At 44.4% G+C, this 26,573-nt stretch overlaps 1 protein-coding gene and 1 long non-coding RNA gene across 2 annotated transcripts; both read left to right on the plus strand.

The window, feature by feature from the left end:
- The first annotated feature begins 14,970 nt into the window (after window positions 1-14,970).
- LOC136516345 (uncharacterized) lies at window positions 14,971-15,856 on the plus strand. Its single transcript, XR_010774003.1, has 3 exons — window positions 14,971-15,340; window positions 15,428-15,496; window positions 15,787-15,856. It is a non-coding gene; the product is annotated as an uncharacterized lncRNA (long non-coding RNA).
- Window positions 15,857-21,250: 5,394 nt separating this feature from the next.
- Window positions 21,251-26,397, plus strand: LOC136518568 (TOM1-like protein 6). Its single transcript, XM_066512238.1, has 8 exons — window positions 21,251-21,626; window positions 22,664-22,742; window positions 22,866-22,964; window positions 24,027-24,140; window positions 24,324-24,466; window positions 24,572-24,739; window positions 24,926-25,150; window positions 25,243-26,397. Exons 1-8 carry the CDS (start codon window positions 21,487-21,489, stop codon window positions 26,153-26,155), a joined length of 1,881 nt encoding a protein of 626 aa, XP_066368335.1. The 5' UTR covers window positions 21,251-21,486; the 3' UTR covers window positions 26,156-26,397.
- The last annotated feature ends 176 nt before the right edge of the window (window positions 26,398-26,573 follow it).

Consider the following 26,573-nt stretch of genomic DNA (forward strand, 5'->3'; position numbering starts at 1 on the left):
CTGTCCATCTGTTTGCGGATGATAAGCAGAACTGCGGATAAGTTTGGTTCCCAAAGACTCATGTAGACTTTTCCAAAACTTGATACGAACAATGACCCTCTGTCAGAGACAATGGTCTTGGGTGCCCCATGCAGACTGAAGATTCTATCAAGATAAAGCTTTGCATACTGTTCCGCTCGATATTTATCTCTGACTGGTAAGAAATGAGCTATCTTGGTTAGGCGATCAACAATAACCCATATTGAATTGTAGCCTGCAGATGTCCTAGGCAATCCCACGATGAAGTCCATACAGATATCTTCCCACTTCCAAGATGGAACTGGCAATGAATGTAATGGACCTGCAGTCTTCATGTGAACCGCTTTGACTCTCTGACAAGTATCACATTTGGCCACATATTGAGCTATTTCTATTTTCATTTTGGTCCACCAATATCTCTTTCTCAGATCATGATACATTTTGTTGCTACCTGGATGAATGGAGTATCTTGTAGAATGAGCTTCATCAAGAATCTGCTTTCGCAGCTCTGGACTTTTGGGTACTACCAATCTATCTTTGAACCATACGACATCGGATTCATCAATATTGAAACATGTTGGTTTTCTAGATCTGACTTTATCTTTGATATGGGCTATACCCTTACTTTTCCGTTGAGCAACAGTGATCTGATCTTTGATAGTGGACTCAACTGCAATATTGGACAGGGAACCTTGTTCTATGATTTGTAAATTCAGATGCTCCATCTCTTGACACAATGTTCGTTGCATAGGTTTCACAGTCAGACAATGGCAATGACTCTTGCGACTCAGGGCATCGGCAACCACATTAGCCTTGCCCGGATGATAATGCACTTCTAAGTCATAATCTTTGATAAGTTCTAACCATCTTCTTTGCCTCATATTCAACTCTGACTGAGTGAAGATATATTTCAAACTTTTGTGATCCGTATAGATATGACAGATATTGCCCAATAAATAATGTCGCCAAACCTTGAGTGCATGAACAACAGCGGCTAATTCAAGATCATGGGTGGGATAATGTTCTTCATGCTTCTTGAGTTGTCTAGAAGCATACGCTATGACTCTGCCTTCTTGCATAAGAACACAGCCAATACCAATTCCAGATGCATCACAATAGATATCAAACGGCCTCTCGATATCAGGTTGTGCTAATACTGGTGCAGTTGTCAGCAACTTCTTTAATGTTTGAAAGGCCTTCTCACATTCTGTTGACCATACAAACTTAGTTTGATTTTTCAGCAGTTCAGTAATCGGCTTCGCAATTCTGGAGAAGTCAGGGATGAACCGACGATAATAACCTGCCAACCCTAGAAAACTACGAACTTGATGAACAGTGGTAGGTGCTCTCCAGTTAAGGACTTCTTCTACCTTGCTCGGATCAACAGCTATACCTTCAGCAGATAACACATGACCCAGAAATTGTACTTCCTCTAACCAGAATGCACATTTACTGAATTTGGCATATAATTTGTGGTCTCTTAATCGTTGTAGAACAATGCGGAGATGTTCCGCATGTTCCTCTTTGCTCTTAGAATAGATAAGAATGTCATCAATGAACACCACTACAAACTTATCCAACTCGGGCATGAAAACTGAGTTCATCAGGTACATGAAATGAGCCGGGGCATTGGTCAGCCCAAAAGACATGACTAAATACTCATATAGACCATATCGGGTAGTAAACGCTGTCTTCGGCACATCTTCCCGTCTGATCTTAATCTGGTGATAGCCTGATCTCAAGTCTATCTTCGAGAACACCTTAGCTCCCGCAAGTTGATCAAAAAGCAAATCAATTCGGGGTAAGGGGTATTTGTTCTTTATGGTGACTTCATTTAACGGCCGATAGTCAATACATAACCTTAAGGTTTGGTCCTTTTTCTTCACGAAGATAGCAGGGCATCCCCAAGGTGATGAACTGGGTTGAATGAAACCCTTGTCTAACAACTCTTGTAGTTGGATTTTTAATTCTGCTAGTTCTTTGGGTGGCATCCTATATGCTCTTCTGGACACAGGTGCCGTTCCTGGTTTCAGATCAATTCTAAACTCTACATCTCGGTCTGGTGGCAGACCATGCTAGATCATCGGGAAAGACATCCGTAAATTCACATACCACCGAATTTTCTCGGCTTCTTCAACAGTAGTTGCACAGACTGTTCCAACCATACTCTTAGGAAAGGGAAGTTGGATGAGAAGTTGGGTTTTGCTAGTCAGGTACATTTACCCTTATGGTTCTACGCATGACATCTATGACAGCCCCGTGTTGAGTTAACCAGTTCATACCAAGGATCACATCTATATCTTGATCCTTTAATATCAGCATGTTGGTAGGGAACTCATATCCTCCCAAATCAATAGGTACATGCTGAACTATCTCCCTTGTACAGATTCGTCCCCCGGGCGACTGTATATGATATGGTTCTTTTGTTTCCCCAATAGTTATCCCATGCTTCACAACAAATGTATGATTGATGAATGTATGGGATGCACCAGAATCAAATAAGGTAATTGCAGGATGCTTAGCAATGGGAAACATACCAATCATTACTGGTTCTCCTTCTAGAATAGATTCCACCTGAGTATAGAAGACCCTTCCAGTTTTCTTCTCAGCCTGACCCTTCTGACTGTTCTGAGCATTGCCCTTGTACTGATTCTGAGCTTGAGTAACAGGGGCTTTAGGTGCATTAGGATTACTCTTCCTGGGATACGGACATTCTCGGGAAAAGTGTCCGGGTTTACCACAATTATAACATGGATAATTGTGATTCTAGGGAGTAGCAGTGCGGTTTGCATTATTTGTATTATTTTGCTGCTGCGGTGCTTGATGAGGATAAGGCGTATTAATTGCAGGGCGAATAAAGATTTGTTGCCTGCTTTGGCTTTGTTGTGGGCGGAATGGCGCACGGCCATGATTCTGAGGATGGTAGACCATCTTTTGACGCTTTCCACTTGATGATCCGGAAGCAAGATACTCTCTTTTTCTTCGCCTCCTTGTGTCGGCGGTAATTCTCCTCTGAAGGCGATAGCAATGTTGACTGTCTCATGATAAGTTGCGTTGCCACAAGTTGCCATCATGGTCTGAAGTTTGGTGTTCAGGCCTCTTAGGAAATGATTCTTCTTCTTCCTGTCAGTATTCACATACTCTATAGCATACTGTGACAGGTGATTGAAGCGCCCAATATAGTGCATCACTCGGGTGCTCCCCTTGCTTAAGAGCCAAAAACTCTTCTAACTTCATGGTCATCACACCATCTGGAATATAGTGTGCCCTGAAGGCATCCTTAAACTCCATCCAGGTGATTTGGTGACCTAGCGGGCTATACAGCTACCAAATTTGCCCACCAGGCACCAGCTAGCTCCTCGGAGTTGCTGTGCCGCAAACCTTGGTTTCTAAATCTCGGTACAGTGAATCAGCTCAAACTTTTGCTCCATTGTCTGGAGCCAATCGATCAGCTTCTAAAGGCTCTTCTGCCTTAGAGAACATAGGCGGACGTGTGTCAGTAAAATCAATATAGGTTGACTCGTCATTTCCATTATTACGGCGGCCACTGATTAGGGTGTGGTGCCTGTTGGTTCTGAGCCAATTCCCTTAACAACCTAGCATTCTCTGCCGTTGCATTGATGAGTGCGGCTATGGCATCTGCCATAGTCGGAGGCATTGGTGGAGGATTTGGGATATCATCATGGTCTTGCGAGGTACTTGCACCAGCTCGGGTGATAGGATGAGGCATCTGTTAGAGAGACACGTTTATTTACATTATTATTTATTGAAAGCAGTTAAAAGGTTTCATGCTACAAAGGGTTACTTATTTATATTACATGTCTTGTATCCCACAAGACAACCCTGGTTTACTAGAAAAGCAGTAAAGGAACTATTACTACTCCAAGCTCTCAGTCATCGGCGTCTGTGTCCATACCGGATGGAACCTCATCTTCATCTGAGAAGTACACTAATTCCTCAGGGTCCTCCTCCTCTTCTTCATCCTGGACTTCTCCTGGATCTACAATCATTTCTTCATCTATAACTTCACCATCCCCATGAGGAGGATGAAGTTGAGCATACATCATGTGGACATTCTCATGAAGAATGGCATTGTCCATCTCCAGGTCTTCTACGTAGAACTCCAACTCATGGATGCGTTCGTTGGCCGCATCCTCTCGTGTCCTAGGCTTCATTCCGCAGCTCGGTGGTCATGGTGATGGCCCTTCACATTTCTGCCTAGCTTCTCTTGATCTTTGGCATGAGCTCGACGAAGAGTGTTGAGCTCCATGGTAAGGTTCTCGATGTTGGTGGGATTGCTTGAAGATCCTTCATCTCCTAAGGTCCTAGAACTTCCTTCACCAAGCTCATGGTTTCGCGGTGCCAACTGGTGATGAGGGACTCCGTGAGGTCCAGGTGGACTTGCGTGCGGTTATCTTGGTCTTTGCCATAGCCTGTAGAAGTTAGGGTAGGACTATAAGAATAGCTTGAGGATAATGGAGGTTAGCAAGAATGGGATTGACATTACTTACCCAACCACTTTTAAGGGGAATTATTATGCAAGGTGTTCAAGCATGATGCATGAATCAATCTTACGAATCTAGGTACAAAAGATTTATATAATCAAAGGTACTAGATTTTTAATACATAGGACAAACCTAATCATATTATCCGCCACGAACTTTCAAATAAGATAGGATTGAGGCTAGATCAGAGGTAAGAAGAAAGAAATTTGAACTTTAAAATATCAAGTTTACTTTCTTTGATCCAAATCAATTTGAAGGTTTTCCAAAGTAACCTACAATGATCTTAGATAGGACCTGCTCTGATACCAGCTGTGGCAGAACCTCCTAAGAAATCAGGCCCACGTGCATCTATCGTTGTCTCAACAGACCTCTGATAGCGTACACAAGTTCCCAACAACTTAACAGGTCTATCGGGTGTCCTCAGGAAACCCAAATCATCCATGAATCTTTTCGAACAGGATCCCAATCATAGACAATTGCAGATTACAACAGTTTTCAATATACATATCGAGATTATAAAGCGGAAGATTTAAGTTTTAATATTACAAACCTAGTTGTTTCAAACTTACAAAACCATAAGTGTCATACAACCATAGTAGCGGGATAATATTACATTAACATTATTTTCATACAAACTAGTGCCTTGTCCAAAGGCCATTCATCATTCCTCATCGTCATCGACTTCAAACACTGACATGCAGCAGGGACCAAAACAAGCCTGCGCATGCGACTCACCTGCAACAAGGGTTAACAAACCCTGAGTACAAAAGTACTCAACAAGACTGACCCGACGTAAAAGGGGGTGAAAGACTTTAGAGATGCAGGTGTTGGGGCAAGGTAAGGATGTAGCAAGATTCAAAAGTTCTTTGCCAAAAGCTTACTATTCTTGATCCTATTTTCAAGTTTTTCCCCTAAGTCTTCTTGGTTCATTATCTCAAACTAAGTGTTCATATCCCATGTTCCAATCCTTTTCATTCCATTCCTTTTCTCAAATTTTAGTAATTCACCAGTCCTGCATTGCTTCTGTAATGAAACAAGTCTCCATATCCATGGAGCACCTGGCAATTTGAATTGATTCAAGTCCCAGCTGGGGATTCCTTATCACACGACATATGTAGAACTTAATCTTGCATACATCAACCACGCTACTGGATCCTCCTATACTAAGCCATCTCCACGCCACCCAGGACCACAGCACACCTCCAATCCGGCCACATTCTAGCCACAAGGGTACACACTACTCCCGCCATCTCTCCACTCCCAGTGCATGGGCATTCGTCTTAGTATCGGATTAGCCGAAGTAGGCTTACCGGAGTATGTGACCAGTACTATAAAGTGTCTCATTCAGAAGATCCACAATGAGTGGCCTTTAAGCGACATAGTCGGCAACATTACCCAATATTCAAGATAAGTCACCTGACTAGTCTCTAGTTCATTCTACCTTCTTTCTTTCTTTGGCCAGGATGCCATCTTTGATTGTATCGAAACTTTTACTTTGAAAGCCTACCATAAAGCATACTAAGCATTCTACGCCTTTGTAAATGAAATCATCTTCAAGGATGGTAAACAATTAACAAGGTAGGCAATGCATCAAGTAGGTGAACATTTGAAATAATCAACTTAATGCAATAGGTAACATAGGTGATAAACTTTTCAAAGTAAACAAGGTAATGGTTTAATGCATAAACCGGGGCTTGCCTTCATTGACGATCTCGGGTTCCAGATCAGTATCACAAATATCGAATCCCAAGACAACCAGGGATTCTTCCACAACTTGCTCAACTAGGATCGGTTCACTCTCAGATTCTACACGAAATAATAACATATGCTTCAACATGATGATAATGTAAACATGATGCTTTCATGGTGCATGAAATATAATAACACCTTGAGTACAACTTTCCTTCACGGTACAGTTGCAAGCCAACAAAACCAACTTACAATTCTACCATCAAGGACCACACAAAAATGTTTACTAAGAAACCCTACATGCTTCTAAAGAACTATCCCAAAGTTTCACTCCAAAGTTCTACCCTTAATGAATGAAATCACTCATTAACTAAACTCTAACCAACACTTTAATGACCTAGGGCTTATGACCTAAGTGACTTGACCAAATTGATCTTGAAACCCTACTGGTCACAAAACATGACCAAAACAAAAATCAAACTCTAACCTAACACTTAGGGTTTGCTTTTATTCATTTTTTTGAATTAATTTGGAAATAAGCCCAAAACGAACTTGTTCCAAATGACCTCAAAATTTTATGTAAGCTTCCTCATGACAATTAGTGTACCAAAACAAATTTCATAATTTTTGAAGTTATACAGTGGCCTACAAAAATTATGGAAATTACATTTATTAATTAATTGACTGAATTTTTGAACATTAAAAATTTATTCAAATTTCTAGTTTCATATTTTTAAACCTATAATAGAACATGTATAGAAGCTACACACAAATTTTCAGAATTTCTAGAGCTGTAATTATTTTCTATGAATTTCCAAAGTTTCTGCACTATTCAAAATCCAGAAAATACAAAATCTCACTGTTCTCTCCCTCTTCTCTCACTGACAGCTAGGACCCGCTTGTCAGCGACACAAAATAGGACACGGCGGCGCTGCCGGCTCCGGTCGGCCAAAACGCGCCGACGGTGAGACTCCGGCGAGGTGGACAGCACCATCATGATCTACAACACCCCATGAACCTATCTCAACCCTCAGAACAGTAGCAGGCACACCAGAGGAAGCTCTACGCCGGCCATGGCGGCCATGGTGGCGCAGACACGGCGGCGCACGGCACAATACCGGCTACAACACGGTAGAGACTAAAACGGAGAGAGCATCACGCTCAGGAGCTCACCGCGAACACGACGGTGTGCTTGCTAAAGGTAGAGATGGATTGGAGTGTCCTGGCCACGGTGAGGTCGGTGGTGGCGGTGCTTCGGCCGGCTTCGAGGAAGAAGACGTCGTGCGGTGGCGCTGGACTGCTAGAGACAAGGCGAGCAGGCCTGGAAGGAGCGACAGGTCAAGGCAGAGATGTCAGCAAACATAATTGACACGAGGTGCTACGGTGAGGATGAATTTTGCAGGCACGGCAAGGTCACCGGCGGTGAGCAGATGGGAGGAAAAGAAGAACGACGGCGGCGGGTGCTCCTATTTAACGAAGGAGAAGGTGCGTCCAGCTTCGCCAGCTCCCGAACGAGGTCGCCACGGAGACAAAAACGTGTCACCGTGCGAGGAAGCGGTGAAGACGGTCGGCGGCAGCAGCTCGGTGGCGAGCAGGCGATGGCGCCCTGCTGTAAACGGATTTTTGAAATATTTACAGAATTGCCACTGAGTTCATTTTACAAATTACTCCCAAATTCTCTAAAGAAGTTGAAAATCTCCAAAAATAAAAGTTGTCCAACATTTCAAGTTCTACAACTTTGCTTAAATGAACATTTTCAAATTATGCCTCCATTTTGAAATTTGAATTTGGGGTGCATTTGAATCATTTCAAAATTACTCCAAATTTTATATGTAAACTTTAAAAACTTTGAATACCAAAGTTGATCCCTTATAAAATAAGCTTCAACTTTACTTTTTGTCACACCCCCAAATTCCAAATGGATTTTGAAATAGACAGAAGGGGCAAAAAGGACTTTTATGATTTCAATTTGAATTCACATTTGATTTGTTTACCTTTTTACTTAACTATGCTTTTTGACCATTAACATGGCCCATTAGGGTTATTTGAGTCAATTGACACATGGTCTCACATGATCACATGAAATTTGACCCTTGTGGTCATGATCTTTATTTAGAGTTTTGGATCACATTACATCACATAACATAACAACTTATGAAATAAAGCTTATTTAGTGAATGCATTCAAAATTTTCTACTTTATGAATGCTTTGCAATGCATATGATGACATGTCAAGTTTTAGTGCTAGGTCAAAACACCAGAGGTGTTACAAATACTTGCCACCCTTCTTCAACCAAATGAACCTCACAGCTTCCTTGCATATTGGGCATGGGAACTTCCCGTGAACACACCAGGCGGCAAATAACCCATACGCCAGGAAGTCATGTAGGGAGTAGTGGTACCAAACGTGCATTTTAAAGCTTGTCTTTGTAGCTCAGTCGTATGTCCATACCCCCTTCTCCCAAGCATGGATCAATTCATCAATCACAGGCTCCATGAACACACCCATATTACTCCCCGGGTGTCCAGGAATTATCAACGACAAGAATACGTTCTGCCATTGAAAGGAGATGCTAGGAGGGAGATTGAGGGGGATAACAAAAATGGGCCAGCATGTGTATGGGGCAGCCATCATTCCATAAGGATTGAACCCATCTGTTGCCAGCGCGACACGTACATTATGGGCCTCAGCTGCTTTGTCACGATGTTTGTCATTGAAGTACGTCCATGCTTCAGCATCAGACGGATGTACCATCTTCCTAGGATTGTATAGTTTGCCATCTTTGTGCCATGTCATCTGTTTCACAGATTCCTCGATCATGAATAGCCGTTGGATCCTCGGCAGGAAAGGAAGGTGCCGTAGCACTCTCGCGGGGGTCGGAAGCTGCTTTTTCTGACCATCACCAGAGTCTACCTCCAGGTACCTAGAGGATTTACACTTCGGACAGTAATTTGCGTCCTTGTATTCTTTCCTAAATAGGACGCACCCCTTCGGACAAATATATATCTTGTCATACGGCATCTTAAGCATACGAAGGAGTTTCTCTGCCTCATACAAGTTCGTCGGCAAAGTGTGCTTCTCTAGTAGCATGGTGCCAAACACGGCCAACATCTTATCAAAGCCTTCTCGACTCAGGTTTAACTCGGCCTTCAACCCCATTACGCGTCCAACCGCATCCAGCTGAGAAATCGTTGTACGCTCGTGAAGGGGTTTCTGTGCCGAGTGCAACATTTTGTAGAAGTCCTTTGCGGATTCCTCCATCTCCTCCTTCTCACGTCGTTCAGCGAAGTGAGCTTGGTGGGCGTCATCTAGCATGTCTGCTACCCCGGCATCATCATCAAAAGCCTCGAGGCGTGCTCTCACCACCTCCGCTCTTATATGATCAGCTTCACCATGGTAGATCCACTGCTGGTAGCCAGGCGTATAACCATTGAACATAAGATGTCTACCCATGGTCTTCTCGTCTACCTTTCTCATGTTGTCACATTTGCTGCAGGGACACCAAACTAGAGAATGTCCTCCTGCTCCTGGGCCAAATGCATGTTTCAAGAAACGATCTGTCCCCTTCACCCATTCATAGTCATAGTCACTCCTGCTTCTCCAGCCCGTGTACATCCACTGACGGTCCTCCATCCTTTAACATTTACATCATAGAGTATTGTGACCATCAATTGCATCTACGCGGTGTTCCTAATGTCGAATAGATGAGGATAGGTCCTAATCCCACCCGCGGATGCGTAGATGAGGTCAGTTTCTAGGCTCCGCTCCTCTCCAAGATAGAATTTCGGCAGCACCTTCCCGTTGTTCTCCCGATACATGTCCTGCCAGGGAGAGTGTGTATCCGGAGAACAATAGGGAGGTGATGCCAAAACTCCATCTCAGACTGGAGCGGACCATGGAAACTAACCCATCTATGCATCCGCATGCTATCCAAAAAACGTGGACAATCCGAAACAGATACGGTCGCAGATATGCAAAGATCCGCATACCTACGATCGATCTCTTTCGGACGGGAGACGCCTAACTAGGTTACGCGCGGGCTACGACAGACATGTAGAAAAAGAGGTTATTTATACCTAGGGTGTCGGTGAAGTTAGGCTAGCGGGGTAGTGGCGAGTCGACGCAGTGTAGGCAGAATCGCGACGCCGACGAAGACGATCGGGGTCCTCTGGGTCCCCTCCGACGTGCTCTTCTCCTGCATAAAAAGGCAATAGGTTATTGTTTGTTCAAAATTTTGGCAGCACCTCCCCTGCACGGGGAGGTTTCCAAAACCTACAAAAAACGATAGGATGGCCGACATTCACAATGGCACGAAGGCCGACAACCACAACGGCACGAAGGCCCTCATATCAATTTACGGCACGAAGGCCCACACAACCACATACGGCACGAAGGCCGACAACGAGAGTTTTACCTAGGGTTGCGGTGGAGTCGGGCATCGCGGTGCGGGGGTCACTTTCTTCTCCGGCGAGGTCGAGCGGCGTTGGAGTACTCCTCTTTCCTTCTCTCTTCTCCGCTTCTCATCTTCCCTTCTTCTCTTTCTCCTCCTCCTCTCCTTCTTCCCCTTCTTCTCCATCTTCTCTCCTTTTCCTCTTCTTCTCCTTCTCTTCCCCTTCCTCCTTCTCCTCTTCTCCTTCTCTTCTTCCTCCTACTTCACCCTCTGTCTCCTCCCCTCCAATAGCAGCCGGCGACGGGGGCGGCCTAGGGGCTGGTGTTGGGGCGGGGAGGCCGGCGCGGGGGGCGGGAAGGCTGGTGCGGGGGGCTGCCGGAGGGCCGGCCGGGACGGCGGGAAGGCCGGCGCGGGGGGGCGCGCAGGGGCGACGCTGGAGCGGCGCGCAGGGGCGACGCGGTGGTGGGGCGGCGGGGCACGCGGGGCGCCGGGGCGTGGGGCGGCGGGGTGCGGGGGGTGGCCGGGCGCGCTGCGGTGGCGGGGCGCGCAGAGCGGCGCGGTGGTGGGCGGCGGGGCGCGTGGGGCGGCCGGGCGCGCTGCGGCGGGCCGCGCGGGGCGAGCAGCGATGGCGGGGCGCGCAGCACCGTAATGGTGTTCTGTGGGCGGGGAATTTGTGCCGCTGGCCGATTTAGGGTTGGGCCCTTTGCCGAGGGCCTAGATCCAGGGCCCTCGGCAAAGATTTTTTTTTTAAATATTCTTTGCCGAGGGCCATTGGCCAGGCCCTCGGCAAAGACCCCCTTTGCCGAGGGCCAGGCTAGGCCCTCGACAAAGGTTTTTTTTTGTTTTTTTAACCCAGTTTTTTTGTGGTGCTATAATACATTATTTAAAACTCAATTTTAAAATTTGGGTCAAATTTGACTTTTTGATATATTTCCCTAATTTATTTCTTTTCATTGATTTTTTCGAATATTTCAAATTTGAACTGCAGGTGGATGGAATAATGCAATTTAGTGATTCAAAAAATATTATTCATGGTATTTGGTGTATGTTGAGTCCCTATCCACGAACTCGCATCAAATTTTAGGCATCTTCTTCACGTAACATGACGAGGAACTTGTCGGAAAAGTGTTTTTAAATTATATAAAATCCATATGAAGTCTGAAAATCATGAAACTTGTTGAGGTGTCATGTTATCGTATGTGTAGGCTGTGGTAAAAATTTGAGAAGGTTTCGAGCAAGTTGTGACGTCGGATGCCTAAAACCTATGATCACATGTGGAGATGTCTGGGTTTTAGGCATCCGATGTCACAACTTGCTCGAAACCTTCTCAAATTTTTACCACAGCCTACACATGCGATAACATGACACCTCGACAAGTTTCATGATTTTCGGACTTCGTATGGATTTTATATAATTTAAAAACACTTTTTCGACAAGTTCCTCGTCGTGTTACATGAAGAAGATGCCCGAAATTTGATGCGCGTTCGTGGATAGGGACTCAACATACACCAAATACCATGAATAACATTTTTCGAATCACTAAATTGCATTATTCCATCCACCTGCAGTTCAAATTTGAAATATTCGAAAAAAAAATCAACGAAAAGAAATAAATTAGGGAAATATATCAAAAAAAGTCAAATTTAGCCCAAATTTTAAAATTGAGTTTTAAATAATGTATTATAGCACCACAAAAAAACTGAGTTCAAAAAACCAAAAAAAAATCTTTGCCGAGGGCCTAGCCTGGCCCTCGGCAAAGGGGGTCTTTGCCGAGGGCCTGGCCAATGGCCCTCGGCAAAGAATATTTAAAAAAAATAAAAATCTTTGCCGAGGGCCCTGGATCTAGGCCCTCGGCAAAGAATATTTAAAAAAATAAAAACTCTTTGCCGAGGGTCTAGCCTGGCCCTCAGCAAAGAGGGTCTTTGCCGAGGGCCTGGCCAATAGCCCTCGGCAAAGAATATTTAAAAAAATAAAAAATCTTTGCTGAGGTCCTGGCCAATGGCCCTCGGCAAAGAATATTTAAAAATAAAAATAAAAAATCTTTGCCGAGTGCCTGACGACGGATACTCGGCAAAGACTGACGCCAGTGGCCGCCGTGACGCATCCGGCCATATTTGCCGAGGGCCAATTTGCCGAGGGCCCCCTTGGCAAAGATTTATTTTGCCGAGGGCCATTTCTTTGCCGAGGGCTTCTGGGTTTGCCGAGGGCTCCTGGGGCTGGCCCTCGGCAAAGACCCCCTTTACCGAGGGCTCGAGATCTAGCCCTCGGCAAACCTAGAAGCCCTCGGCAAAGAGGCCGTCTCCAGTAGTGCGACCACCCGACATTACCCTTGCCTGTAGGTCCGCCTCTGGGATGAGCTTGACATCTGGTGTGTATGAGCGACGTGCAAGCCCTTATGATCTCGTGACGCTTACGACGCACTGGATCCCTCCTAATATACAAGGCTTCCATTTACTATGGATCTAGCGAACCGAGGACATTTGTTCCGTTATCTAAAAAATAGATCTAGCGAACTAAAGTGTCGAACAAGGAGAAGATCTTCGCGTGGCTGTACTTCAAGGACTGCCTAAGCACCAAGGAGAACCTGCTACAAAACATGTCCTCGACGATGGTATTTGTTGCCGATGCAGTCACCCCGTGGAAGATAGACATCAAGTCTTCTTCGGCTGTTGTCTCAGCAGGGAACTATGGAGTTGCGCATTGGTCTGTCCTCTCTAGCGTCTGCCGACGACATCAACAACTAGTCTCCGCCATCTGCTCTTGGGAATGATCTAGCCACTTGGCCATCCATCCTTCTAACTATACTATGGCGCTTGTGGGATGCTAGAAATAGCACAATCTTCATAAACGAGAGACACTCATCGGCACGCCAAATCATTTCTCATATTTGTGACGACTTAACCATTTGGAAGGGGTGGCGAGCTTTTCTATGATCATGTACGGAAACCACAATGATCTGCTATTGATTGTATTGACCCTCAGGGGTATTTAAGGTACATGTCCAGGAATGCCTTATGTACGTACTTTTTTTTGAGAGTGGAAAGCCTTATGTCCTACCGAATGATGAGAAATGTTGATGGGCCTGGGCCTTTACCTGCCGGCCCATAAGAGAACAGCAGGCTTGGAGACCTGGAGTTGCAGTTGTGAATACTATAGATTTTCATGACTTATGTGCGATGACTGTTTTTTGTTTTGTTTTGAGAAACATGTGCGATGACTGATGAGCCCCTGTCCGAGATTTTGACCCAAAAAGCAAAGAGACCAGCCGCACAAGATATCTCGTTCAGCGTTGGCGGCGAGAGTGGGCCCTGTCTGTTGATTCTTCGGATGCCGCCGTGCGGCCGAAAGCAACCCCTTGACCCCCTCCCTCCTTCCATCAATTCCCCCATCGTGATAATGCTCCCAGCCAACGAGGCGCGCGACTCCATCGCAACTTCGCAGGCAAGCAGACAAAAGGTCAACGGCGTTGCCGCGTGGCTGGCTGGCTCTCTCTCCCTCTCTGCCTGCCCTGCCCTGCCCTTCACAGGAAGCAACAAAACATGACGTGCCTCTCTGATTTTGTTTGATTAGTCAATCATTCCCAAGCAGGCTGCTACACCCAGGCCGACGGTTAGCTAACGGATGGGATTAGAGAATGAGATGCGGGTGACGGGTGTCCGCGCAGCTTCTGCTATGTGTCTGTGCGGCGTTATCCAGACCGAAGCTTTGCCGCGGGTTAGCGACGGGAGCAGGGAATCTCTTGGGTGGCTGGGCATGCGCTGGATGGAAGCTTGGAATTGCGTGACCGCGTTGGGAGGGCGGACGGACAGGCTGGGGCTAACTAAACGCGTGATGCTCCTCCCAAGCCTCTACGGCTCTTCAAAGCTAGCTAATAATACGTGCTTGTTTGGTTTGTTACGAGAGAGAGATATACTGTTTTGCTATAATACACTATATATATATATATATATATATATATATATATATATATATATATATATATATATATATATATATATATATATATATATATATATATATATATATACTCTCTCTATATAGGAAATAAAAGTCGTTTAGGATATGATTGTGCTTACCAAGGTGTCATTAATTAAGTGGTATTTTTTCATGTTTACCCTTATTAAATACGTCTGTGGGTGACTCCTAGACGAGAACGATTCGTAGCTGGACTGGTCAGGTGGGTGGGACTTGAGGCTTGCGGGCAGGGTTCGACTCCCTTGGCTGGTGTTTTTTTTGTTTTAACAAGATTTTGCATGGGTCTGTGGAAAAATTGCATGGCACTGTGAACGTGCGGGTGGGATGGTTTGGCGCGTCGGTAGGCTGGTTTGGGCGCGTTATCTTCGATTTTGGCCGCTGCCGCTCTCGTTTTCTTTGTTTGCTGCTATTTTTTTCGCGTTTGCTTCGTTGGCGCTCACGGCATTTCAATTCTGGCGCGCACGAGTACAACGCTTGGAGTCCTGCTTATTCTATTTAAGACGCTTCGACGCTTGGAGTCCGACGCTTGCATCTACTACTTGCACGCCTAGCTTCTTCCTTGCACGCCTAGCTAGCTTGCCTGCTTCTTAGCTTGTTGCTATCCTATACGACATGGCTTAGCTCTTGTTCATCTACTTCTTCCACTCTACGGCACAATGGCTAATTTCCTTCCTGCGTTTGATCTCAACGTTCGATTAGAAGACGATGACGACGGCGACGTTGCATTTGATCTCAACGACCCTCCGTTGGAACATGACAACGGTATTACTTGTTCGTCTCTTGTCCATTTTCTACCGTGCTATCTCTTCCTCTCAATCGTTTCTCATATCAAAAGGACTATTGTTACAGGATTTGATTTAAACTTGCCGCTAGATGAATTTGGTGCAGTCGATTTCAATTATCTACAAAATCTCGATGGTACGTTATTTTTTCCATATTATTTACAATATGCACATGCCATGGCTATTACTATTATGCACATGCCGTGACAAATAGATGAATGTGCTTGTTTTTCTCACTATAAATAGAACATGTTGCCGAACAATAGTGCTTGTTTTTTCACTATAAATAGAACATGCCGTGACTAGTAGAAGAATGTGTTTGTTTTTTTCACTATAAATAGAACATGTTGCCGACCAAGAGTTCTTGTTTTTTTCACTATAAACAGAACATGTTGCCGACAACTAATGCTTGTTTTCTTTTAACAGAACCTGCTGGGGACAACCCCATCGTGCAAGAACAAGAGCAAGAACCCAACCGGAGGAAAGATATGACTGAAAAGCTCCGACAACAAGTTTACCAAGCTTTGTTGACTAGAAGCAATAATGGTACACTACACAAGAAAGATACTGCATTTGTTGCTGCTCAATTTGGCCTTCACATTCGGTCAGTTCAGCGTGTTTGGAAACGAGGTAAAACACAGCTTAAAAGCAATGTTCCGATTGTGATTTCTAGTCTAAAGAAGGGTAGAGTTGGCCGTAAAGCAATTCCTGTTGATTTAGAAGCATTGCGTAACATTCCTCTAAAGGAAAGAATGACTATAGAGGATGTGTGCGCCAAACTAAACATGAGCAAATGGAAAATTCAAAGGTACTTGAAAAAAGGATTGATTAGGCGCCACTCTAGTAGCATCAAACCATATCTCACTCAAGCTAACAAGAGGTCTAGGTTACAGTGGTGTGTTGACATGGTTAATAGGGAATTGCTTGATGATCCAAGGTTCAAGGAGTTTTTTGACTTTGTGTTCATTGATGAGAAATGGTTCTACCTATCTCAAAAATCTGAAAGCTATTATTTGCTACCCGAAGAAGATGATCCCCATCAGACTTGTAAGAATAAGAACTACATCCCTAGGCTCATGTTCTTGTGTGTTTGCGCTCGGCCAAGGTTTAGGGATGGGAATTGTATTTTTGATGGTAGGATTGGTTGTTTTCCACTTGTTCATTATGAACCAGCTCAGAGAGGTAATGAGAGAACCGGCCGTGTCCGTGGAGACATGGTTATGAAGCCCATTACTTCGATCACTAGAGAAGTGATCAGAGATTTTATGATCAACCAAGTGTTGCCTGCCATTCGAGCTAAGTGGCCAAGAGAGGATGTGGGCAAACCAATCTTCATTCAACAGGACAATGCACCTTCCCACTTGAAATTGGATGATCCGGATTTTTGTGAGGCTGCTAAGCTAGGAGGATTCGATATTCGCCTAATATGTCAACCACCAAACTCTCCGGATTTCAACATTCTTGACTTGGGTTTTTTCGAGCTATACAAGCAATTCAATATAAGAAGAATGCAAAAACAATAGAGGCTCTAGTTCCAGCCGTGCAAGAGGTAATTTGCCCAAATTGTTCACACATGTTTCAATGTTTTCTTCCACAACAAATTTGCCCATTCATTCATTTCTTGCACACTTGTTTTGTAGGCATTCATGGAGTACTCGAGCCGCAAAGCAAACCGAATATTTCTAACACTACAAGGTGTTTTGATGGAAGCTATGAAGAAGAAAGGTTGCAACAACTTCAAGATACCTCACATGAAAAAAGAAACATTGGAAAGAGAAGAACGTCTGCCAACTTGCATCCCTTGTGATCCATCATTGCTACATGAAGCTGAGGCTACTCTTGCTGCATGAAAAAATTAGAATGGTGCTAGTTAGCTTAAGTAGTAGAGTCATTCTCTTGTAACAATTAATTAGAACTAAATTTAGCCTGTGCTACTCTTGCTGCATGTAACAATCAAACCATATCTTACCAATGCTTTGGCATCATCCTTTCTCGGCAGCAACCAACCGTAATGCTCGATGAAAAGGTCGCAGTCCACCTCGACGCGGCCGGCAATGGCGTCACTCATGTAGTCCGCGTGGACGAGACCGCAGCGACGGCATGGCCTGAACCGCGAGTGTGCACGATTCCATGCTTCGCGGTCCTCATGGACAAGACCGCAGCGACCGCAAAGAAAAGCGCCCGGTGGCAAGGAATCCGGCACGATGGAGTCCGTCGCGATGGAGTCGGGCGCCATCTGCAAGTCCGGCATGGAGTCCGTCGTGATGGACTCGGCCTCCTTGGCCTCCGCCACCGTCGCGATGGAGTTCAGCGTGATGGAGTCGGGCGCCATCTGCAACTCCGGCGTGATGGAGTCCGGCACCGCCTCCATCTGCGAGTCCGGCACCACCTCCATCTCCAAGTCCGGCGTGACGACCTCCTCCGGTTCCTGCGACTCCGGCGGGATGACCTCCAGCGACTCCGGCGTGATGACCTCCGCAGCGACTCCAGCGCGATCTCCTGCGACTCCTCCGCACCCGTGCCGCCAGACTCCACGACGAGCACCACCTGCGCCGCCGAACTCCATGGCAAACCTAAACACTAAGCCGCGGACGAGCGTGAGAAAGCGAGGGCGAAGGCGAGCAGCACCTGCGCGAGGGCGGCGCGTGTTTACTGCCTTGACGCGAGCGACGAAGCGGGCGGCGAGCGTGCTGGGAGTACTCCGTATTAACGAAGCGGGCGGCGAGCGTGCTGGGCATCGAACGGAGAACCAGCGGGCGCGCAGAACAAAGCGTCGCCAGGGGCAAACGCGTCCAAAACCAGCCCCTCAAGCCAGAACGACTTCCTTTTGCATGGATGTAGCGTCGCCCAGAACGACTTTAAATTTGTATACGGAGGGAGTATATATATATATATATATATATATATATATATATATATATATATATATATATATATACTGTTTTGTTATAATACATCTGGGTACATCCTATATATAGAATGCACCCAGGACGGCGGGCGCACCAACTTTGAGCAACCAGCGCGCCTAAATAAATACATGCATATATGGAATTTTGTGTTGGTTCGAATCTTTGAAATAAATTTTCTCCTAAACCATAACCCCGAGTGACAAACCGTTTGTTACATCCGACTCAAAAAAATATTCTGAGCAAAACTAGATCCAATATGGATATATTTTTTATCCTTTAAACGAGTTACATGTCAATTTACTACCGATTGCAACTCTGTCTACCACCTAGTTGCAACTAGTTATAACTCTGTGTATTATATACACCTGGTCACTATAATCACGCCAAGTTACAATTCTGAGTTGCAATCATATCTGAGTAGCAACTGTGTTGCAATTGAGTAGTAACTAGTTGCAATCAGTAGTAATTGGTTTGTAATCGGATAGTAACTTGTTGCAACCAGTAGTAATTGTGTAGTAACTAGTTGCAACCAGTACTAACTGGGGTTGCAACTGGACAGGTGCATCTACCAACTAGGTTGCAAGTGAGTACTTGCTAGCTGCAATTGAGTACTAACTGGTTGTATTTCTATTCAGTAGGAGATGCAATCATACCTGGTTACAATCAGAATAATAACTAGGTTGCAACTAAGTAGTGAATAATTGCAACCAGAAGTAACAAGGTTACACTAGATTATAATTAATTGCAACCGGTGCTAAATACGCTACAACCAAGTTGCAATTGTGTTGTAGAAGTGCTTGCAACTCATAGTACAACATATTGCAATTACGTATTTGAAAAAAAAACTTAATCAAATACAGCATTCATTGCAACCAGTGCTAAATACGCTACAACCAAGTTGCAATTGTGTTATAGAAGTGCTTGCAACTCATAGTACAACATATTGCAATTACGTATTTGAAAAAAAAACTTCATCAAATACAGCCTTCATTGCAACCAGTGCTAACGCTACAACCAAGTTGCAATTGTGTTGTAGAGGTGCTTGCAACTCATAGTACAACATATTGCAATTACGTATTTGAAAAAAAAAACTTCATCAAATGCAGCCTTCATGGATCTCGTTTTGTTAAGCATTTTTTTTCAACAGCCTACTTCAAACATAACTAAAATCGGATATATGGTTTAGAAGATATCGCATTTTTTCGTTTGGAATCAACAAAAGATTCTCTACATGTATGCTTCCTGGTGGGTGGGTTGAGTTGTTAGGTGGCATCACGTAGTTGGTTGTCTCCATTTAGTTTTGCATGTATGAGCGTAGACTTACCTCGCGCTCGCGTGTCGGGTACACTCGCTTCACAGAATACACCCGGTGCATTTTAGCCTCGTCCTATATATATATATATATATATAGTTAACTTTAATCTACCGTCTCGATCGATCAACAAACCATACGTAATGGCACCATAAATTTACCATGCCTAATCGACAATAACAAACTATACGCCAAGCATGAAAGTACTACAAAAAATTATGGTCCGGCTGTAAACACACAAGAAACATACGTACTCCTATATCACAGTGAGTACTTACATTATATCCCATGAAATATGTTACAGCCCACTAATGTAAGATCATCAGACTTTTTTAGAAAGAAGGTTTCCCCCGGTTTAATATTTCAAAAAACATAACAATTGAAGTACTGTGTTTAGGCACGCCCGCCTCACAAAACAAAGCCTTAAGGCAACCTTAGATAAGTCGCATCACTCAACGTCACATGACTACAATCAACAGCCACAGCTTCATACCGAGCCAAAACCGCAACCGCTAGAGAGTCCAAACGCCGAACAACCAATGACGACCTCGACCTTGATGACGACTCCCTCTAAATGTTCCACATGATTCGCGACGGCAATGTGGCTTCTACCTCCAGCCGATTGGCGAAATCCTCCACTTGCACTCCCATTTCCTGCTGGAACATGGGGATCCATCTTCGAACCGTTCTGACAAGCTAAAGTGTTCGGCTGGTGCAGTGTACAGTAATTTTCGGATGGTTTTGAATGATTCAATAGTGTTCTGTGAGAGAGAATAAGCTGAAACAAGCTGGAAGTGTACCAGCCGAACGCGGTCGATCAGACTTCGTATGAACTCATCAAATGTGTTAGACAACTATTACATACTTTGAACTTTTTGTGTTTGATACGGTCATTATTTTTTTCCGAAACAAAATAAGTGACATTTCGAGATTGTCTTAAGCCCTTCCATCAACCTGTTGTTGTATATTAATTTGAAATTCTGTATTTGAAAATGTTCCAACTAGATTTGTGTCAAAACATGCTGTTAAAGAAAAATATGCTTTTACTATGTTTTATAAATATCAAGGAAATGTACATATCAAGTTGTGTTTTTAAACTATTTGTGAGCGAAGAGATTATCTGGGTTGCACTCATTTGTCGGAGTTGCTGTCGTTGCGAGCGTGAGAGAGCAGTAGTGGATGGAAAGCAACGGTCCGAGCGCAGTTGCAGCGTTGCAAATAATGGCAATTGAACATGCCATGCCTTTCCTTGGTCTAAAAAAACCTTATATTTCTATGAATTAAAGGCACGAAGATGGTTGATGTGTCAATCTTTCTTTTTCCAAGCAAACCTTTGGATAAAAATCCCCAGGAACTCCTGAATTTGAAGGGCTGTGGTTAAACCATGATCCAGGCCTCCAGGGTAAGTTCTAGTAGATGACAAGAAACAAGAGACAAATCCCTGGACCAAATGGTGACGCAAGTACTAACGGCCAGCCGTCAACGGATAATAAACCCAAACCGGCAAGACCTCTACCTTTTACAATTCTTTCCATCCCGACAAGGCAACAACCCAACAGAGCCTTCTCGCTGCCACGCGGGTCCCGGACCCGCACGTCATCCACGCGCGTCGCCGACTCAGAAGTCGATAAGCCCACGGCGGGCCTCCTCGCCCTCGCCCTTGCTTTCTCTGCTTTCCTTCCTCCGGTTCCGGTTCCTAGCCCACCTGCCCTGCCCCTCGTATTATCTCCCCGTTCTCCGTTCCTCTTCGCGTGCGCATTGACGACGAATTTCTAGAGCGCCGTACCGCGCACGACTCCCGAGCCCCACCGCGAAGCGCCGGAATCGGGAGGCATCCAGCCAGCCAGCCTTGCGCCCTTGCCTTGCCTTGCTCCGCGGCGAGAGGCGGCTGAGGAGGGGTGGGTGATGTACCCGGTGGTGACGGGCACGCCACCGGCGCGGCTGCCGGCGGCGTCGCGGGTGGACAAGGCCACGAGCCACCTGCTGCAGGGGCCCGACTGGGCCGTCAACCTCGAAATCTGCGACACCCTCAACGCCGACCGCTGGTGAGCGATCGCCATCCTCTCTCTCCCTCGCTTGCTATCCTGATGTCCTTCTCGCTCGTGGGGTCCGCGCGTCGGCGTGGTTGTCAGGTTGCTTGCTTTGTGTGGGGAATTTCGAAGCGTGGTTGGGGTTCTCCCTGTGCGGGCACTAACGGCGGCGCGGCTTTGCAAATTCCGTTGCCCCGCGGTTCGCACTGCTCGTGGAGCTCCTCTGGTTGGGGTTTTGGTTTGGGGCCGTTGACCCGATCGCTTCAGCGAGTCTTTGGTTAAAAAAATTTGGGGCGATTTGAGGATTGGCTAGAGACTAGTAGTTAACATGATTTCTGGGAAGTAACCAGTCTGTGGCTCTCGGTTGCTTTCTTTTTTGTTGCTATATGCACCAAGCAGAGAACTTTGCGTGCCAACTTTATTATCATTGGGTGGCAACTGGCAAGTGGCATATATATTGAGAAAAGCTTAACTGCAGCTTGAGCTTAGGTGGAGTCCTGTATGCGTCCACCGAATTTATCTATCGATCATCACGGAACTTGTACCGCAAATTGTGTAGAGCTTGGGGTCTCATCATGATGTGTTACTGTTTTAGTGGCAAGTTCAAGACCTTGCTTTCCTTTACAGCAAATGGGAAAGATGAAGCCTGGTGGTAGTTTTGATTAGTGGTCAAGAAGTATGATGGCTTTTACGGTTTTACTCAATGATGATGCCACCCTTGGGAACCTCAACTCTTGTTTTGGTACCTTAGCAGTTGACAACAGTGCTCTTTGTAACTTTCAGTTCCAACTTCATTGTAGTTGTTGTTCAGGGTAACAGGGGGTATTGGTTAGTTACCATTTTGTAATCAGGCATTTATTTACAATCATATTGCGTGGGTTTGCATTTTTGTACATGATTTATTTTTTATTATAGGTTTTTAATAGAAGCCTACAAAATCCAAACAAGCTAAACTATTCTGTTTAGACGTCACAGTCTGGAGACATACACAGAATCACTTTGCACTTCTGATTTTCCTGGCTGAGAACTCATATATTATCACTCTGAATCAGGCAAACAAAGGATGTGGTAAAGGCTGTGAAGAAGCGATTGCAGCATAAGGACCCAAAAGTTCAATTCTTTACTTTGACGGTGCGCACTATAATCAATCTCATGATAAATAATGTTTCTGTAATATTTGGTGTGGGATTAGAAATATATTTTCTGCGCATGAAATATTTTTAACTGTTCACACCACCTGTTGAATTTCTGCAGTTATTGGAGACAATGATGAAGAACTGTGGTGAATATGTTCATTTTGAAGTTGTTGATCAGCATGTTTTACAAGAGATGGTTAAAATTGTCCAGAAGAGGGTATTTCCATCATCCTCTCTCCTATTATCACTATTATTATGTCGCAAAGAGAAACAAGAATAGTTGAATGTTGAAGGATGTTTGCCATTTTTAAAAAAGTTTCACAAAATTAGCTAAACTATTTCCAGTGGTATGGTATATGCATAAACATTTTTCATATGTATTTTGAACTTTATGAGATATAACCATTGCAAAAAAAAACATTGTGTAGGCAAGTTTTAACTATGTTTGGTCAGGTCTTTTTTTTTTGTTGGTGGGGGTGGGGGGGGGGGGGGGGGGGGGTACCATCCTCTTTGGTTTAATAGTTTCGCAAAATTCATTTCAGGTTGTAAGCATATGCTTGCATTTTATTTTGTACTCTAAATAATTATCAGATTTCAAATTGGCCTCAAAGGCTAACCATTGCCTGCTTCTGTGTTTGCTAATGATAGAATAATGAACAGCAGAGCTGCTAAAGTTGCAATATCCTATTGTTATTTGGTTGATCAGTCTTTACAGCACGAAAATTGGTCTGCCCATCTCAAGTCATCTTTTCCTCGCTTTTTTATGGGTTCAGTATGGGTATCTATTTCCTTTTCACTAGAAACTTATTCATGTTAATTTGTAAAGGGCAGCCCCAGTGCATGTAGCTCCCGCTTGCGCAGGGTCAGGGGAAGGGTCCGACCACTTGGGTCTTTTGTACGCAGCCTTTCCCTGCATTTCTGCAAGAGGCTGTTTCCAGGACTCGAACCCGTGGCCTCATGGTCACAAGGCAGCAGCTTTACCACTGCGCCAAGGCTCCCCTTCATTCATGGAGATCTCTCATTCATGTTAATTTGTGTTTTAGGCAAAACCGTAATTCTTCTTTCAAGTAACCTTCTGAGTTCTGACTGGTACTATGTGAACTGCTAGAGGTTGCATTTTGTGTTTCTACAGATCATAAGATTGATGCTAAGCCTCTTGTACTTTGTGGATCTGTTGTAGCCTTGTATTTACTATTCATTTACATTTTCTTTTCTCTTAAACAATGGAGAAACATGATGCTATATTTCTGCTTATATCTTTTTTTATAAAATATTTCAGCACGATATGCAAGTGAGGGATAAGGCATTGTTACTTCTGGATTCATGGCAAGAGGCATTTGGTGGGCCTGGTGGCAAATATCCACAGTACTACTGGTCATACATTGAACTAAAGGTATGCATCCAATCCCAATTCGGTCTCATGTGCAGATAGTTTCTATGTCATGGAGATGGAGTATTCTTCTCCTAAATTAATTTGGAGTTAAAACATGCACTAGTGATAGATAATTCCCACATTTTAATGAATTATTATTTTACTAGCCCTTATTGTATGTTCTTGTGGCAAAATGTTTTACAGAGGGCAGGAGTAATGTTCCCACGACGTCCTGTAGATGCTCCTCCAATATTTACTCCTCCTGCAACACATCAGGTGTATGGTTCACCTAGATATCCTTCTGGAAGTCTAAATGAGAGAATCACATCTGATGCTGAAACATTGAGGTAAAACTCTTATGAAGCATTGGCTTATTTGACTGTCCCAAGTGTAGACTTTTCTTTTATTACTACTGTTATGGATATAACCCTTTTTTCTATTTTGCTGTTCAGCTTTGAGGGCTTCAATAATATTAGAAATGCAACGGAACTGCTGTGTGATATGGTGAATGCTTTGAACCCTGCTGATCGCATGGCAGTTAAAGATGAAATTATTACAGATCTTGTAAATCAATGTCGTTCAAATCAACAAAAGCTCATGCAGTTTGTCAGTTCCACAGGGTACGCTTATCCCTCTCAGATTATACAAAGCTACATTACCTTGTTCTTAATGTACTGCATAACCTAATTTATGAATAAGCATGGTTTCATCGTTGCAATTTATGATGTCTAATGCTACATGCTGGTGTAGACATTTAATGTATCAATAAAAATAATATATGAATTTTTTGTGCATCTTGTTGTCAGGGATGAGGAGCTGCTAAAGCAAGGACTAGAATTAAATGATCGCTTACAGAGTGTACTCACAAAACATGATGCCATTGCTTCTGGTTCTCCATTACCAGTTGAAACACCAAGTACTGAACTACGCAGAGAGGATCCAAATCCTGAGCCATCTACACCAATTACACATGATAATAAGGCTCAAGTTGAAGAGGATGAAGATGATGAGTTTGCTCAAATAGCACGAAGGTACCTAGTGGCCTGCAAAAGGCTTCAGACAGTCTATACTTACTGTAATTGTTTGCGGTTTTAACTATTGATCATTTTATATGTATTTGCAGGAAAAACAAATCTGTGATATCCAGTGATGAGGCATCATCCAGTGCTGGTGATCAGGCTCTGGTACCTGTTGATCCAGCACTTTCTGAAGTTTCTTCGGTTGCGAGCAATGCAATAGTACCTCTCGACACATCTTCTGTTAGTGGAACCAGGACGAAGGAGCAGGATATGATTGACCTTCTCAGCCTCACCTTGTACAGTCCTCCTGAATCATCTGCAGATTCTTCAACTCAGATCCAAAATGGGAGTCAGCCGAGTGTCACATCAAATGGACCAGAAACACTGCCGAGCTATCAGCCTGCTGTGGCAAATGGGGCAAATTACCCTGCCAACAACCAGGCTTATCCAACAAACCAGGGATATGCTCCTTACAATAACTATGTTGCACCATGGGCCCAAACGGGACCTGTTGCACAGCCAGGAGCATATCCAACTCAACCCCAGCAATATGTGACTCAACCCCAGCAATATGTGACTAGCTATCCGGCACCACCATGGGCTATGCCTGCGAGTGCCAATTCAACTAATCCTTTCCAGCCTGCGACATACCAAACGCCAAACCCTCCTGCTGCTTCTGTTGTCCCTGCAGCTACCTATCCAACTACATCAAAACCATATGCCGCTCCATCAATGCAACTTGTTCCATCTCCAGCACCAAAACCGGTGCAAAGTTACAACTCTTCTATTTCTCAAACATACACTGGTTCGAACATGGCTACAGATGCTCGGATGAACGGAAATCAGCGGCCAAAAGAAATTCCAGTGGCAGCAGCCAGACCATATTACATGCCGGACAATTTGTTTGGAGACCTGATCGACGTGAAGAGTTTTGGCGCCGGAAGCAAGATCAACAGGTCTACCAGCATGCCGAGTCCAAAGGGTGGTGGCCAGCCTATGATTGGTAGAAACAAATAGGCCTCCCAAATTCAAAATAGGGATGAGCATATATTTAGTTAGTTGCTACAGTTGCTTGGTTTGATGTAAATTTCCTGTATATTTTAACGTGTCAATTCGCGGACTTGTTACGTTGGTCAATTTCTCAGTTGCTGCATGTTTAACTTTACTAGATATGCCGAGATGGGTAGAGCATTCATTGCTGTAGATGATCAATGACATTACCGTGATGGCTTGATGATAGAAACCACCATTCCCTGCTTCGTGTTTTCTATTCTCATGTGCTCGGATACTCGCATATATTCATTTAATTCGTGAACATTTTATTTTGGATTGTACGTTAGCTTCTTCTTTCTTGCCAAATCACTGGTACTGTATCTAAATTGTAAAGCCGCATCTCTGCATCTATTGAACAGTGATAAGGGTTTGTCCACGGAGA

Source organism: Miscanthus floridulus, chromosome 17, assembly GCF_019320115.1.
Source record: "Miscanthus floridulus cultivar M001 chromosome 17, ASM1932011v1, whole genome shotgun sequence".
NCBI classification, from domain to species: domain Eukaryota; kingdom Viridiplantae; phylum Streptophyta; class Magnoliopsida; order Poales; family Poaceae; genus Miscanthus; species Miscanthus floridulus.